The sequence below is a fragment of the Toxorhynchites rutilus genome, chromosome 1 (genome assembly GCF_029784135.1).
Source record: "Toxorhynchites rutilus septentrionalis strain SRP chromosome 1, ASM2978413v1, whole genome shotgun sequence".
Classification (NCBI taxonomy): Eukaryota; Metazoa; Arthropoda; class Insecta; order Diptera; family Culicidae; genus Toxorhynchites; species Toxorhynchites rutilus.
The window spans coordinates 136,812,096-136,829,610 of record NC_073744.1 but is presented as its reverse complement, the minus strand read 5'-3'; the positions used below and the strand labels follow the sequence as shown (position 1 = coordinate 136,829,610).

Here is a 17,515-nt window from a genome sequence, read left to right as displayed (position 1 = left end):
AAAGTTTCTGTTTTTTACATACCAATGAAAAAAACGCACGATATGCTTTAGATCCCGGAAATATCTATTCTTTGTTCTCTTCGTTGTCAGTTGTTAATTATGGTCGAAAAAAAATATCAGTCGCATTCCTTCGCCACCGATTCGTTCTCTAAATCTCATTCGGAAATTGAAACGGCTTTCGCACGGTCGAACCGGTCGATTTTCATGATTTCCGATTTCCATTTTCGGCCCGAACCAGATAAGCAACAGGGCAATCATTAAAAGCACTTTCCGCCGGTTACTTTGGTTTTGATCCCTCCCTCACCCCTGCGGAGGGGTGGGTTATATTCAGCGTATCTCTCTCTCTTCGCAATCAAGATTTCCGTTCAGTTTGTGTAGCAAGGGTCGAAGACAGCAGCAGCAGGTGCCCTTAGAGCTTCGAGCTGTATTGTGAGGCTTATGCTTGCATCCACTCGTGAAGCGAGAATGAAGGGGAAGCGAGGGGTGAATATCTACTGGATCTGTTTCACCGGGAGCTGTGCGCGTTCCCTCGTGGACGGTTCAACTTGAGACACTTCGCCGGAAAATCACTTCCAGCCGACAGCAACCGGCCGCAGTGGATATCATCTGATGCTACAGTAGATCCCGGCAAACCGAGAATTGGCTCACTGCCAGGCCTAGCGTTCAGAGACGTAAAAAAAATGTATCCTTCGCATGGTGCTGGCAACGCGAAGGAACGTGACTTATCAGACGGTCTCGTAATCTCGGCTCGATGCGGGCGATCGGCCTCTGCCCGACCGAGGCTGATATTGGCCGTCTTTGCGGAATTTTTTTCGCTCCTCTCATCTCATCTCGCCCCTCTATTTTGTTATAACGTCCAGAAAAGGGGCCGAGCCGTTTGTTGATCCGAGGCTAAATTACCACCCGTTTCCAGACTGGGCTGCTTGGGTCCGAGAGCGGGGGTGAGATAATCTGTGAAGTTCGCCTCCAATTTGATTTGCGGATCACAGCCGTGGCAATGAAGCCTTTTGCGTTTTGCCCGAGAGGATGCTGTGTTTGTGTTTGCGGTAATTCAATTGATCACTGATTGGGTCGTTTGGCGTGTATTTAAACTTAGTTTAACACCGCATTTGGCTGGGATGAACAATTAGTGGTAGAGAACTGAAATATTCATACATACCGTAGTAAATGACTGTGTCATTTCATTCGAAAGTCAAAATGTCCACGAGTTATATGATTGTTAATTATTGACCCGAAAACTGGTTTCAATAGCTTTAAAATTGCTTTGAAAACAGGCTATTGAAATCCTAACAATCTAGCTCATTTATTTCCTTTGTGAGTAATTGGTTCTCTTGCTATAAACAGGAGAATAATGTAAATACACAATAGCTGTAGGAATAGAATTTTAATTAATTTAAGAATTGAGTGTATGTGATTATCAACATTATAATAATTTCCCTATATCACATCCTTTTCCTGAGAAAAAAATGAGTGGGTTATATCTATGATATAACCGCAAGGTTGACGTGGAACTACCTTAGCTTAGCATTCATTCGTTTGTATTGATTAAATTCTTGATTGAATGAAACAGTTTCCAAATTCAATTGAGTTCAATATATTTGCTCTGTGAGTGAAAAAAATGAACAAATGCCGTGTAAAGTCAATTCATTTATTGTGATTGATTGTTCTTCGTTACAAGTACGGACCTTTTACGTTTGGTATGATGACTAGAACAAAATATATGTACGGAAGAATTATCAAACGTTTGATGAACCAGCCTAAGGCTGAAAATCTTTCCAATAAAGACAAAAAAAAATATCAAACGATTATTTTATTTTACATTTCCCTCTGAAGTTTACATCCCAAAAGTGTACATACTTCTCGAATCTCGAATTTGCTTGAAACTGGGAAGTTCATTCGCTTCTAGTGTCTGCACGATTTTCCCAGGTTCCTAAGTTTAGAAGATCATGTTAGGACAGACAAATTCCACTCTGCACAAAGGGAAGCGAGAACAAAAGTACTCGCAGTTTGCATTTATTTGCAGAGCCGATTTCCCCAGACACCTCGGTTTTGAAGTCTGTGTTAGGGAAACACATTTCAATCGGAACAAAAATACCCCCGATTTGTATGAATTCGCAATGCCGATTTCCCCACGCTCCATGGATTTGAAGTCTGTGTTAGGGAAACACAACAAAAATACCCCCGACTTGCATGAATTTGAAATACCGATTTCTCCAGGCACCTTGGTTTAGAAATCTCTATTAGGGAACACATTTCGTGTTTCGTGTGTTCTTCTTCTTCTTTTTGGCTTTAAGGGTTTAAACTTTTCAGTTCACTCGCCTCTAGGCTCTTTCGTGTGTTTGCAATGCCGATTTCGCTGCTTGGTTTTAAAGTCTGTGTTAGGGAACATTTTTCGATGAGAACAAAAGTCCCCCTACTTTCATGTATTTGCAATCCCGATTTCCCCAAGGTTGCTTGGTTTTGATGGCTGTGTTAGGGAAACCGTAAATCGGGCCAATCAAAACGATGCGGTTAGGGCGTTTAGATAACGCCTAATAGTTTACAGTTAGTCAATTGTTTATCTAATGAAAAACAACATTTTGTTAGTTGCGATAGATGCGTAGAAATATTCCCTATCAAGTGATGCAAACATCTCTCCTATCCAGTACGAAATGTTCGAGCTATAAGCATTCGAAATCTTTCATTTTTTCCTGCATGTTCTGTGTTTAGGTTTTCATTTTACCCTCCATATATTCCGGTTAGACGTAGTCCCACGTCAAAATGCGCTCGAGCAAAGGAAGATTTGCGCATTAGATTCCCGTGATGCAATTGAGACCAATCAGATCATCATTGTCAGCGTTGCCAATGTTCCAGTTCAAACCTTTAAAACTTCCAGTTTTTTTGTTCGATCCAGTCAAACAGTTAAACCTTTAAAACTTCCAGTTTTTTTAGAATATTATCCAGTTCTATCCAGGTTTTTTATATGTGTGCTTCAGTTTTACCAATTTCATTTTACCAATTTTGTTTTTTGACATTTTTCGTTCGATCGATCCTAGGTGTATTTACTTTGAATCGATCTTTATTTTCTTACACATTCACAGTGTTATTTTTCTCCTGGTTACACTTCCGAACTCAATACGATTAGCGCGTAGGGCGTGTGGTGACTACCCAAGCAGCAAAGTGCTACTTTGTCTTTGAGTTTATATAACTACTAAATGTTCTTGGTTATCCAAAACATTTTGAAGTCAAAACCAATTGATCTACCATTTCAATAACGAATGGTGCAATGCTCATAACAACTAAAATATCTTGCGAGGATGGTCAAAAGAAACACTACAAGAATATCGAAATTCGAGGAAAAGAACTGAGGATTGAGATTAGATTTGATGCAGTTATCTAGAATCAGAAACCGTTTCCCCAGCCACCTCAATTAATCACATAGTCGAGCAATAAATACGAGATTTTTAAAGTTTTTTCCAAATAAAACCGTATTTTCTAGAGGTTCAAGAAGAAAAGATTCTCAAATATTGTTTTACAGCAATGTTCGAGTGGTGGGAAACGTTATTTTAATCTGCTCGAATGGTTAATCAATGATTTATTTGGCTATTTTATGAACTACAGTAGAATCCATTTATTATGACTCCGCTTAAACTGACCTATTGCCTATTCTTACGTAACTATACAACGAAGTTTGGTTTTCATATAAAATAATTTTAAAAAAGTCGATTATAGTTACTTCTTAATAAGATTTCATATTTACGTAAAAAACGTTTTTTTTCACAAAACACTTTGTACGACGTCTCTATATTATGACCTCCTTTCGATGTCATTAAAAACGGATTTGACTGTACATATAAATACTACGCATCGAAATAATTCTATTTCTCAAGCACTGTAGGTAAAAAATGATTTTAGATAAATCAAAGCCGAACCTCTTGAAATAAAACGATTTTTCAGGATCCAGTTTTCTTCCAGTCTTTTTAAGAGAAATCTTTCAGTTTTTTGAAAAATATTATTGGCAACCCTGATCAGTTCCTATTTTGCCACTGTGTGTAGAGGCCGTGCCGTGCCAAACAAAAATGGTACAGAAATGGGGTGCCATGGCACAGCGGACATCCATACTTTCAAACATTTTGTATACACCCATACCTCGCTTTACGGCCTAGTTTCGTTCCACGAAATTCGGCCGCAAAGCAAAAAGCCGTATAAGGAATCAATTATTCTAATACAAATTTATACAAATTCAATCAGGTCAGTTCTAAATTTGTTAAATATGTAACATGGTTTATCATTCAAAATGCATTTTATCTTTTTATTTTTATTTCATTTTAATTTAAAATTAAATTCATTTAAATCAAAAATATATACATAACATAAACATAAAACCAACAATAATCTATAAACAAAAATGAAACAGCTTCATGTTACATGGAATATGTGTATGTATACATACTTAATTTGTAGGTTGCTTAAGTTATTGTCTCGCAAATATTTTATTCACTTCTGTACAAAAGTGATTTTTGAACCAATCCTCAATTTGTTTGCCGTTGTAATGAAACATTTTAGACCGTAAATCGAAAACGTGCCTAAATTGAAGAGGGTCGTTATAGCGAAATACTGTATAAAGAGCGGCCGTATAGCGAGGTATGGGTGTGGTATTTTCACTCATTGTTGAAATTCGACCATATGCGTAGAAGGATTTTTTCAATAACAATATCAGTGCAGAGTGATAAGTAACGCACATACACGCTTTTAGAAAACGAACATAAAGAAATAGCAAGGCGGGGTAAAAAAAATCGAGGGGTTGTATCCGAGACACGACCGCTTAGGACGTAGGACTGCGCAATCTTTTGACGTAGGACTACGTCTAACCGGAAGATATAGGGGGTGAAATGGAAATCTAGACACTGAACAAGTAGGAAAAAATGCAAGATTTGGAACGCTTATAACTCGAGCATTTCTCAATAGATCGCAAAGGTTTTTGTATCAATTGATAGGAAATATATCTACGCATCTATCATAACGAATAACATTTCATTTTTCATGAGATAAATAATTGAATAATTGTGAAATATCAAGCATTGTCAAAATGCCCTATGTGCCCATTTTTGATTGGTCCATTTTGTGCTCCTCAAATCGTACCGACCAAAACGGGCAACCAGAGCAGCAGCGAAATAGAATGAAGCACGATTGGAAAGGAAAAAGAAAAAAATGAGGGAAACATTGGTCGCAGTCTCACACATGCGTAATTCTCGAGCCAGCCAGTCAGCTTAAAAATCCCCGCTCCGCTGCCGTAACGATCATTCTCATTCAAACCGTACACCACATCGGTTCGCATCACAACACATCAACAAACCAACCCAAGCAGCCATGTTTGGACATGGCTAATTGGACGGACATGTAATGCGACTTATTTAGTTGGACATTTTTGTAAACATAGAGATCCAAATTATGACCCCACATTGAAAGTCGACACTGTACCACTGTCATCGCAAATGTTCAATTACAGGTTGAAATCGCCTCCAATGCGACACTGAGTGGCGCTTCGGCACGTCGCATTGAATGTAATTTACTGTACAACATGTCACAAAACTGGATGGGAAGAAATTTTCCAACTGTGAAAGCTGTGGCGAGTGGCAAACGCAATCGCTAAACAGAAAGGTTTAGCCGAACAAGATGGGGATATCGAGAGATAACAAAACAATAAACTCTTTAGATTGAAGATAATTTTGTGATCCTGAAAAGGACCCTTTTTAGCCTGCATGTGAATCCAACGAGCGAACAAATCGTAATGAATGTATTTTTTTGCCATCGCTCCCTTTTAACGCTCATTCGTTCGTCTCGTTGGACTCGCCCCTCTGGCTGAGTCTGCCGATTTGTCTCTATCCTGTGAGTGTGTACCGCTAGAGTATAAAACACGCGGACCCCAAAAAAATATCTTATTTTCTTTCAAACCGTAAACCCGTGTGGTTGTACGGCATCGGCATCGTGGACGTAACAAAGGAGGACAAGTTAAGGGAAAGGCAAAGTCTCACTCGAACCGTGCAGGTCTCCAGTTCCCTGTTGGTCGCATTCACTGATTGCTCCGCAAGGGTAACTAGGCCGAACGGATTGGTGCCGAAGCACCAGTATACCTAACAGCGATTATAGAGTTTCGGCCGTCGGAGTGCTCGAGTTGGCTTGCAAAGCTGCTCACGACAATCAGAAAACCCGCATCAAGAACAGAGCAGCTTCGGTTCGGCGCTCATCAAGGCAACAATTAGTTTCAGTGAGTGGCAAAGTGTTTCTCCGGCACGTCGCATTAAATGTAATTTACTGAACAACATGTCACAAGCTGGATGGGAAGAAATTTTCCAACTGTGAAAGCTGTGGCGAGTGGCAAACGCAATAGCTAAACAGGAAGGTTTAACCGAACAAGATGGGAATATCGAGTGATAACAAAAACACAACACCAAAGGTTCTTTTCAGAACCATCAACATATTCATAAAGAGTAAACAGTAAACTAATCCATTTTTCAGGTAGATAGGTAGGTATTCACGTAGGAGAAGAAAATAAAACAATATATTTAAAATATATATTTAACAAAAGCTGTCCCCTTTGTATAGTCCTACGTCACTCCGGTTATGTCCCCGACATTACCCACCCGTCTTTTTTTTTGTTGAAATTTGTTGGTTTATCATTTCGGATATTATTTGCAACTACGTCGAAAGTTCATAAATAACTCTTTAGTAAAAAGTACCGGGGACCCTGAAAAGGTGTCATTAAACCTTGTGTGGTTTTGTAGAATTATTTCGAGAAGCAACGATTCTTTCTTGCCTTTGCGAGAACAATACACTAATTGGTCATATGTCGTAATTTGTTTCTTTATATCAATGCACGCATTGCACTGAGTATTTAACGAGAGGCTTCTTCCGTGCATCGCCATTTTAACAAGTATCAAACACGCGTCTAACAGATGCACACAGTTGCAGCGATAAACTTCAAGTGAATATTCGCTAGCGTTAACAGCTCGAGGGGAAACATAAAACACAAAACGAGCAGAATAAGCGACCTTTTTTGTTTCGGGCACAGAAAGATTCTGAGAATTTACTCTTCTTACTTTACCCTTCTATTCTCCGATTATGCCTCACTTTATTTGAGACAGAAAACATCCACCTATCCTCTTCGCAAAGTTCATTCTCGATTAGAACGGAAAAATACTGTCTCGATTCTGCTCTTTTATTCTCAGAAATTTTTGCATTCCCTCATTTGCCTCATTTGCTTGAGCCAGCGAGTGTCTCTGTAAAATCATTCGTTTTTCACTCAAATAGCAATCATTGAGCCTCGATCGCGGCAGTAAAATAAAGGTAGATAGTTGAAATCGAGTTGTTTCCTGTGCACTATTGCAATGACATTGTTTTGTTTCTAGTATGAAACGATCTAAGCCAACGCAAAGGACCTTATTAACGCAAGTTATTGATGAGTGGGAAGGTGGATTTCATGTGCACTTGAATGTTGACAAGGAAAATAAAATCATACATACACGCAGATTCAATCTATTTTGACTCACTTGTTATTTTGTTTCGTGCGATCCTTCCAAATGAATATTCATTCATTGAATGTTGTTTTCCACTCCTTGTTTTGTTATTTTTTCTATCAGTTCCGAATGAAGATGGACGGGGAGTGTAAAATGATTCATCGTGCAATCTCACGATTGTTTTTTGCATTCTTTTCGCCATGATTATTCCAAGCAGATATAAGAGTGATTTATAATCAGGTGTGGAGAAATGAGCGAATGAAATTTTCCATACTTGTTCCCCTTCGTTGTTCCTATTCTTCTTCTGCTTTTCCTTTGTTTACGGAGACTTTAAACCCAACGATTCATTCGTCTCCTGCTGTTCTATTCTAGCGACTACATAGGTTGCTCGTTATTGACCGATCTGTTCGGGAAAGCACATAAATGGACAAAACAAATGTATGGGGAAATGAGAATGCTTCCAATTTTCATCAATTTAAACCATATACAGGCTATGGAATTGTAATATATAGCATATCAAACAAATCTTAGAAAATTTCCGAGTCGATTGGTATGCAAATCGTTAAAATCCTTTCGCAGCAAAAATAGTTATTAACATTAACTTTATTTCATAAAAACGTGATCTGTTTTCTGATTTGGCACCCTTAATCTAAGACGTAGTCCTACGTCAAAACACTCTATGCCAAATTTCAGCTCAATCGGACTTAAGGGAGAGTGGCGCAAAGCCGTCAAAGTATGAGTTTTTTGAAAACTGAAAAATCACCAGAAATCGGGGTTTCTGAAAAAATGTTGATGCCAAATGTCTTAAAATTGCATCACACTTCGAGAATTTACAGTCAACATTTCGTAGCAATTTCCGGATGACCATAACCATACTTTTCGTTTCGTATTCCAAAAAAAGTCCTAGAGTGCCGATTAGATATTCGGTATCAACAATTTTTTTGTTCGAAGACGCCTATTTCCTTTTCTCCCCCCGTGGGTAATTTTTCGATTTTCAAAAAACTCAAACTTTGACCGCTTTGTACCACTCTCCCTTAAGTTCGATTGTGGGGTAACTTTTTGAAATTCCAGATGACCCTTTTCATTGGCACCCTAATGAGGGCCAAAGAAGAATATAAACTTTCAGCACCAAAAGCGATCATGACGTTTTGGTTCGCATGGTTGTGTATCGTGAAGTGCTTACCGAAGCAGAGTAATTTAAAACTACAGGGTTTTCCATTTCGGGCTTCCGGAAGTATACAGCCCTGCGCTGACAACCGTTTGACATAGCTGTCAACCAAAGCGTCATATCGTTAGTTGAATGTCTGCCATTTTACAATATGGATTCTTTTTAGCATTGCACAACGTGTTAATTTTGTTAAATTATACTATAAAAATGATGAAAAACCAGCAAATGTTTTTCGAGCATTACGGACCGATTTTGGTCGTCATTGACGGCCTACAGAGCACACAATCGCTAATGTAGTGCGTAAATTCGAACAAACTGGATCCGTAGCGGATATTGTGAAACCTGTGCATCATCGTAATGTGCGTTAGGCCGAAAATATTGCTGCTGTTGCAGCCAGTGTGGAGGATGACCCGAATGTTTCGATTCCACGGCGTGCTCAGCAATTGGGCTTGTCAAACACATCATTGTGGCGAATTTTGCATTTGGACTTGCACCTACATCCATATGAAGTCCAACTGGTACAAAAATTAGAGCGTGGTGACCATGGAATGCGTCGGGCATACGTCGACTGGGTGAACGAACAACAGCAGCAAAATGCTGAATTTTCGCATCAAATTTTCTTCAGCGATGAGGCACATTTCGAACTCGGTGGCTATGTGAACACCCAAAATTTCCGTATATGGGGCTCAGAAAATCCACACGTGATTGTTGAAAGGCCATTGCCTCCGCCAAAAGTCACTGTTTGGTGCGCATTATGGTCTGGTGGAGTCATCGGGCCGTATTTTTTTGAACATGAGGATGGCGAGACGGTAGCTGTGAATGGTGAGCGCTATGGCCGCATGTTAACCGATTTTTTTTTGCCACAAATTGAAGATATGGCTACGGATGACATGTGGTTTCAGCAGGACGGCGCCACGTGCCACACAACACGACCAAACATGGCCATATTGCGAACGAAATTTGAGGGATGCATAATTTCGTGTTTTGGTGATGCCAACTGGCCTTCCAGATCATGCGATTTGAACCCGCTAGACTTTTTTTTGTGGGGTTATGCGAAAGACCGTGTCTATGCCAACTCTCCGCAAACTCTTGAACATTTGATAGACAATATTCGTGAAGTTATGACCGAGATACCGCCCCATATGTGCCGAAAAGTCATCGAAAATTACCTGTTCCGGATCAAGGAGAGCGAGGAAGCCCTAGGTGGACATTTGAATGATGTTGTATTTCACACATAATGGCATAAACCAAACTTTAATTTGAAATAAAAGTTTCATCGAAATTCGAATTCTAAGTGTGTTTGATTTCAATTTACTTTCGGAATTTAAAGTTGGAAAACCCTGTATTAGGACACTTTTGCTTCGAATGTTTTTGATTTACAAAACTAGAGATAAAACCGGAAACTATTCATTTGTACGTCATTCCTCGGTTAGGCCACTCCAGCGTTACACTTTAATACCACCTCGTTTTTCCATCTTCAATTTCATCAGCCACTGGCTTCGCATCCAGTTGAAGGGTATCATCTCATGAATTGAAGAAACCGAGCAAACTATACAAACTAACCAGAGAGTGGGGTTTTAGACGCCTTCCCGCAAAGTTCATATAAAGTTTCATTTCTGACATTAATCCTTTATTTTACTTTAGACTCAAACTGCAGGAGAGCTCATCTTCCAGAAAACCAACGAGAAGAGAAAACAAGTGCCACTCTGATGATGGTTTCTTCTCGAGTAAAGTCCTCGCGATTGCTGGTTCTCCTACTCCTCCTCCTCCACCTCCTCATTTCAAGTTCGTTTTTCTCGACAGGTCATCCAATATTTGAACAAGTTTTTCTCACATTTCCGCGCTGCGAAAGTTGCACCCTCTTACGACCTCGAGCCGGAACTTTTTGGCACTTCCCTGCACTATTAAGCCACTCCGAAAGTTTCCCAAACAAAAGGGGGAATAGTTCCGTGCGCCAAAAAAGTACCCAAACCAAAATTAGAACGGATTAGCTGCGAGGGATGGCTTTTTGATTCGAGTGGCAGCAGCCCCGGCACTTCAAGCTGTAATCTGTTTTTCGGCTTCCATTTGAGCCGCTTGATGTGGTGCGAAATTAGGATTGTTTCGAGAATGAAAATCTCATGAATTAGCCAGCGGACCTGGTTTCACAACTCACCGAGCAGCAGCATTTCAGCGAAAGGTTCTCCGGCAGTAATACAAGTTTGCTCCGGACCGAATTCTTCTCTATCGATTTGATCGAGAGTGAAAAATAGGTAATCACCACCCCCCACGTACCGTGCTCTACTGTACGGACAATTTGAAATAAATCAGCTGACAGTCATAAAAATCTGAAGTACCGAGCGCGGCTATTAAAGGTCCGATATGTTTGCCGTTCCGCCGTAACTCCGTACAAATTATCAGACTGACAACTCCCGGGAGAGTTCCGGGCTGCCGAGCGGCGAGAAAGCATCGACAACTATTCCAATTAAGCGTCGGTGGTCGGTGTAAACAATCAACCGAACAAATGATCCGAAACCCGCGGAGGCCAACCCGGACAAATCGGCACTTTCGGGAGGCACGAATCCAATATCCAATCGAATTATCACTCGAGCTGCTCTGACTGCAATCAGCAATTAGAATTTTAATTATATTTGCTGGCGGCGAACCCACCGACCCAGATTAGGACGAGATGGGAAGCGCTCTGGCGATGGTGAACGGGATCGACGGGATTTCATTATCGATGTCATCCTGGTCGGCGGATGGGGATGGCGGGGGCGATGATGTACAATTTATTTTAATCTAAATGTGTTCGAATGCAATCGTAATTGCAAAGCGAATGAGAATTTAATTTTGTGCACTACGAAATCAAATCAATCGGGTTGTTGTGATTGCTTCAGCGTTCGCATGTTCGCATGTAATATGAATAATATTCAAGATACGAGCACTATGTGGATATCATAATCTTCTTGAAGTTTATTTTGAAGAATGCTTAAATTGTGTATTGATTAATATTTTCATTATTTATCTTTATATGAATCAAATTCAGTGATTTTTTGTCGCGTCACAATTTTGATTATGGAGCCGCCATCAAATTTTGTGCCTCTAGGGCAAACAGTGAATGTGGTCTTCTACAAAAGTGTCATGGAACGATTATTGGCACGGAAACGGCGCGTACGGACCGACCAGTGCCGATCTGGAGAATAATATTTGCTTCTTGACAATGCGCCCGCGCACACCGCGATTTTGGTAGCGCAGTTTCTATCCAAACAAAAGGTGACTGTCATCCATACCTCTCATCCATATTTTCCGGAACTCGCCCTGACAAACATTTTGGTGTCTATTCTGTATTTCAATCGATTCGAAATATTTCGAACGACTTGGTAAATTCCATTCCCTGTTTCGTTCGAGGTGTTTTCAAATTCGAATACCTTTCGTTCGGACTGTTTTGTTTTCGAACATCTTTCATTCGAATCAAACCAAACGTCAAACCCACTTTGTTTATGAAGGAGTGAATAATTTCCGCAGCGGATGAGCGGTGAACTGCAAAAATGTAAGCTAATTTTTAATCATTTTTTTCTTTAAATTAATTTTAACGTTCAACAGGGAAAAAAACAAAAACAAAACAACCACTAAAAATCAGTTCGAGCGGATTGTGCTGCTTCTGGAGCAAGAACCGGACATAGCAAAGGGTTTCTCCCGAGGAAATTCCGGACCCTTCTGGGATGATCTGGCGGCAGAAGTCAATAGTTTGGGACCGCCTATTCGCGATGGAAGTGGATGGAAAAAGGTATATACTAAAACGAATCCGAAACATATGTTTATAGTCTTATTTTTGCCCTGGTTTTCTGTGTAGGTTTGGGCGGACTATAAGTCCGGATTAAAGCGAAAACTCGCTCACAACAAACGGGAGCAGAGGGCGACAGGTGGAGGACCCAATAAAATTATCAATTTGTCCGAGCTGGAGGAGCAGGCAGTTCTACTAACTGGGTTACTTGCGACCGTGGAAGGAATCCCGGGTACCTCATCTCATGGAACACAGTTGGGTTCGCCTTCGGGTGAACCTCAAGCTGCAGACCAGGAAAATTTTATATATTATGGTACTTCCGACGAGTGTGACGGTATCAATAATACCATTCACTTCCAGCCCTCTCAGCCGAAAAAATCCAGACCTTCTACCACGAGGCTATTAGAGCTGCAAGTCGAGCAACAAAACAAATTTCACACCAATGTGAAATCCCTGTTAAAAATCACAAACAAGAATTTGAGTGATCTGGTTCATTATCAGCGCCAATCAGCTCGAGCGATTCTTTCCGTGGATGCCACACTCAAAGAACATCTGAGTGAACAAAAACGACATAACCACGAGATGGAGAAGATCGCGCTGGAGAAATCAATAGTCAAGCGACAAATCCTTGAAACGCAGATTGCGTATATTTCAGAACATTAGAATAATGTTTCAAAATATCAGTGATCTGATTTTTTATCTTTATATTGTAACTCAAGTATAAAAAAATGAAAAAAGTTCTAATCGTATTTTTATATCTTTCCATGGAAGAAAAATCTTACTTAATTTTTTCTTTGAAGTTTGTTTGGAATAGCATCAAAATTATATAAACTTTTTTTAAATTCACGAATTTCGCCTATAGTTTATGGAACTTCCTTAACCCCTTCACGTACAACATTGAACTTCACTCGTTGTTTCTCGATGTGAAATAATTACATAGCTTCAGGCATATGATGAGGATACCGACAACTGAAGATTATCAAATTTCCGTTATTTAAAAAAAAAATTGAATGAGCTAAAAATATAAAATATAATTTGAATATTATAATTAAAATAAAAACGAACGAGTTAGTAGGTAGTAATAACTCCTTCGTTTTTATTTTAAACACAACATGTATTTGCTCATCATAGGGCACCCATGTTAGATACCCACACTCAGCAGAGTAGCGGAACGACTCGAAGTGCTCGTTTTGGGCCGTGCTGTTGGAAATTAAATCGTACAGCAAGGGGTTAAAACAACGCAAAAAGTATTAATAATGGTTATTTGAATACTTGGCCTGCTTACGAGAAATCGATAATGACATGTTCTCAAAGTGTTGGCAGGAATAAGAGTAAATAATTCTGCCGAAACCATAGTTAAGTAAGGAAGACACTTCCTTTTCCGGTGGTTGTTATTTATTTGAGCATTTGCAAACAAGTTAGATGAAATTTAACAGTCATAAATATTAATTTAAACAAAAGTTTATTATGTAAACAGCTGCATAACATATTATAACTACTGAGAACGACCAAATTCTAAGCATATATTGTGAAGTGCACAGCATACATTTATAATTTGAGCGCATTTAGTAGGATTGTAGTGAAGTTGTCTCGCGCCAAGGATGCATCTAAACCGATTTTTTAGTAAACCAATTGTCCGCTCGACGATAGCACGACCCAAGGCATGCCTGCGATTAAAATCGCTCTCCAAACTCCCTTCCTCCGCTGCTCTGAATGGCGTTACTAACCAAGGTTCCGATGGATAACCAGCATCACCTGAAAATATTTTATCACACAGTACATACAAGTATACTAAAATATTGTAGTTGAACATTACCTAGAATCTTAGTATTAACTTCACCATTTTGGTGAAGCTGCTCAAAGTGAGTTCTTGCAGGGCTTACACGCCATATATGAGAGTCATGATTAGATCCCTGGAAGGTAGGATCAACGAAACGAATCCTTTGCTGATCGTCACAAACCTATGTTGATAAAAAAGAGTATTTGTTCATTGATTTGTTAATTCAAATACTAATAATACTTACAATCAGAACGTTGAGACTATAAAATCCCTTCCGATTAAAAAACAAATTTCGATTCAGCTTAGGTGGAATAATTTTTACGTGGGTTCCATCCAAACACATAATAACACCCGGAATTGATGTTTTCTGATAGAAGTGTAGTTTAGCACGCCGCTGTTCGTCTTCCGTCATATTTAGGGAAATCCATTTCTTACACAGTGTCCGCTCCAGAATGTTAAGCATTTCAGTCAGCACCTTGGAAAATGTGGGCTGTGCTATGGCAATGTGATAATCTTGCCCTGCTCCATGTTGATAATTTCCTTCAGCAAAGAATCGCAAACATGCTGCGAGTTTCACCTCCGTGGATAGACCACCTTTCCTTGTGGTAAGGCAGTTCTCAATTTCCTCTAAAACGTACCGAAAAGCTTCCTTACTTAGACGAAAACTTTTGATGAATCTGAATAAGGGCAAAATTAATCAATAAGAGAAACAAACATGGGATTTTTGAGACGGATACTTACGCTTCATCAGAAAGTTTCATGAAGTCGGTTGATTTTCGGTGGTTTCGCCGATGGTAGCAAGGCATTCCAATTTCTTCTTGCTCCGCCAAAATCGGTAACAAAACGGAATCCATTGAACGAGAAAATTTTCTCACAAATTTCTCTTAGGATCAAAAATTAACTGAAATTCAACTCGCACTCGCCGCTATTTAATACGGTGTTTCTTTTTGTTTATCGGTTTTTGACAGATCGATGCATATTCGAAATTTTCTAACACTTTCGTTCGAAACGAGCAAAACGATTGGAATAGGGAATGGTAAATTCGAAAACGATAGAAATATCACTTTCGAACGAAATAGAAATCCGTCGGAATACAGAATAGGCACCTTTATCTTGTTTCCCAAGCTAAAGAACGCTATGAAAGGGGACCGTTTTGACGATGCTCTAGACATTCAACGAAATGTGACACGTAACGTTCAGAAAACAAACGCCGCGCTTCGCTTGAGTTTAATTTTCATCAGCGCGCGCTCAAAGAAAACTCGTAATCTATCTTGGTGCGAGAAGCACAAAATTCATAAGCTCGACAGTGCAAAATGTACCCGGCGCAGAACTCAGATACTAAACATTTCTTCTCACTTGTGTGATGCGCGTCTCATTTTATACACACACACACACACGCACACATACACACCAAGTTCTAGCACCCGCTTTGTCTTCGTTCGTTCTAAGCAAAGCATAAAAACAACAGCGCGCCCCCATTTGAACCGTATACGCTTGTGTGATGAAAAATATCTCAATAGAGAGAGCAATCCAGATTAATGTGCGCAGTACAGAAATACGGCGCAAGCACGGCGCAAATTTCAGCGTAAAACTCAGTTCAACACTGGGCGCAAATCTCTGCGATAGAACGGCGCTGACAACCAAACATTTCATCTGTGTTTCTGAGCGTGCTCATTCGCCAGAGCGCATGTGTGCACAAGGAGTGTGAGCTCAACTGGGTACAAAAATCTTGTTGCGATTCAGCACCGAGTTGCATTCTGAAGACTGCTTTTGAGTATCTCGTTTTTGACGTAGGATTACGTCTTTCGGGAACATATGAAAACATGGGAACATCGTGAAAATTGTCCAATTTCAAACGCTTATTGCTCAGTGATTTCATAATGGATTGATGAAATTTATGCGTCAATCGATTTCGGTACTTCATAACAATTTTTATTTTGAAGAAAAAAATATATTATGAAACTAACTATCGAACAATTGAAAAATCTCAACCTCTATCCGAACAGAATTACCCACTTCTGATTGGTCGAATTGACGAGACATGCAGCGGGTCCCTAACAGAGACATCAAAACCCAGCTCCCTGGGGGAAATCGGCATTGCGAATACATGAAAGTAGTGGGAACTTTTGTTGCTATCGAAATGTGTTCCCTAACAGAGAAATAAAAACCAAGCTGCCTGGGGAAAATCGGCATTTCAACTATATGCAAGTCGGGGGCATTTTTATATTGTATGTAAGGTGAGTGATACGATTAATTCTAGGAAATGAAATTTAAATTTGGAACCTTAATGTTTGGTTGCTTCGTGATATTCCATATCCATAACCGATCGTGTATTGTGAAAAATTTAGCACAACTGTAATTGTAAAATTGTATATGTTAGCACTTGTGTTAAAAATGACTTGAAATATGAAATGATTTATTTCAATTTTCATAAATAAAAACCAAGGTGTGTTCCCGCTCGAGAACGGGTCGTTTGGTTTAAGCTGTCTGTTTTGTTGTGCTCATTTTCACCCAAGAAAAGTTTATGGGGCGAGAAAAATCGGAAAAGCGAAGAAATATTAGAAAAAGTTATTTCCTATATGCTCTACATTTAGTATTAGTTGTTGTTAGTCCAATTAAAATCCGCATTGGGTTGAATAAGCACACAGAAAGTAAAAATTAGAATAGAAATTTACCTTTTCCATTTCAAATATGTTTTCTATATAATAAAGTAACATGTTTTTACTGATGAGAAAAATTGATAATTGTGTTCGGTATCGGTAATTATCTCATTGGTGAGTTTTTGTTTTCTTTATTCCATCCATACATAACCCAGGAGGCATCTCGTCTAGGATCACAGAGGACGGTTTTCATCATATCTCGTTCCACTTCGGTAAAGCGTTATGCCGGAGATCGAGGCTTTGAGCGTTAATAGCTCCTAAACAACTGAACGAAATGGTATGATAATCACTTCATTCGAAAGATAAAATTAGACCACAAGGGAATCCATCAGGAGGAGAGTAATGCCACAAACGGTTCCGCTTGAGACGTCGGAGCAGCCGCCACACACACACATACACGCGCGGAACTCTTCGTTTGGTTGCCATCCATTATCGAGCAGATTCCGGAAAGATGTCATCGTTGCTGGAAAATAATCTGCCAGTTCAAGAAAGTTTCTGAAGATTATTCCAATATTATATGCATAAAACCTTGTGCCTCTAAGTCCCTCAAATATTTATTCATTTATTCATTCATTTAGAATGTATTAAGATTCAACTTCATACAAATGGTCACTAAATCAACGATAGTCCTACGTCAACCTTGCGCTT

At 39.5% G+C, this 17,515-nt stretch overlaps 2 protein-coding genes across 3 annotated transcripts in view; one reads left to right on the top strand and one right to left on the bottom strand.

Annotated features, from left to right (window-relative positions):
- LOC129767674 (alpha-2 adrenergic receptor-like) overlaps positions 1 to 13,438 on the top strand; it is a 228,326-nt gene extending 214,888 nt beyond the window's left edge. The window contains exons 1-3 of one of the 2 annotated variants that reach the window (XM_055768804.1): positions 12,054 to 12,193; positions 12,247 to 12,430; positions 12,497 to 13,438. In XM_055768804.1, coding sequence (XP_055624779.1) covers positions 12,192 to 12,193; positions 12,247 to 12,430; positions 12,497 to 13,090 — 780 coding nt within the window. In that variant the 5' untranslated portion in view covers positions 12,054 to 12,191 and the 3' untranslated portion in view covers positions 13,091 to 13,438. Of the gene's footprint in view, positions 1 to 12,053; positions 12,194 to 12,246; positions 12,431 to 12,496 lie in introns of those variants that run through there. The other variant, XM_055768813.1, reaches the window with a different exon arrangement.
- LOC129767666 (putative nuclease HARBI1) lies at positions 12,919 to 15,309 on the bottom strand. The gene is made up of 4 exons (XM_055768791.1): positions 14,949 to 15,309; positions 14,452 to 14,884; positions 14,244 to 14,388; positions 12,919 to 14,182 (listed from the first exon to the last, which is right to left on the bottom strand). Exons 1-4 carry the CDS (start codon positions 15,059 to 15,061, stop codon positions 13,923 to 13,925), a joined length of 951 nt encoding a protein of 316 aa, XP_055624766.1. The 5' UTR covers positions 15,062 to 15,309; the 3' UTR covers positions 12,919 to 13,922.
- Between the last annotated feature and the right edge of the window lie 2,206 nt (positions 15,310 to 17,515).

Excerpts from the sequence above, each read along its gene's own strand:
- LOC129767666 (XM_055768791.1), bottom strand. The coding sequence starts at position 15,061 with ATGGATTCCGTTTTGTTACCGATTTTGGCGGAGCAAGAAGAAATTGGA. Across the intron at positions 14,389-14,451 it reads ATAGTCTCAACGTTCTGATT|GTTTGTGACGATCAGCAAAG; the intron begins GTAAGTATTATT and ends TTATCAACATAG. Across the intron at positions 14,183-14,243 it reads AGTTAATACTAAGATTCTAG|GTGATGCTGGTTATCCATCG; the intron begins GTAATGTTCAAC and ends AAATATTTTCAG.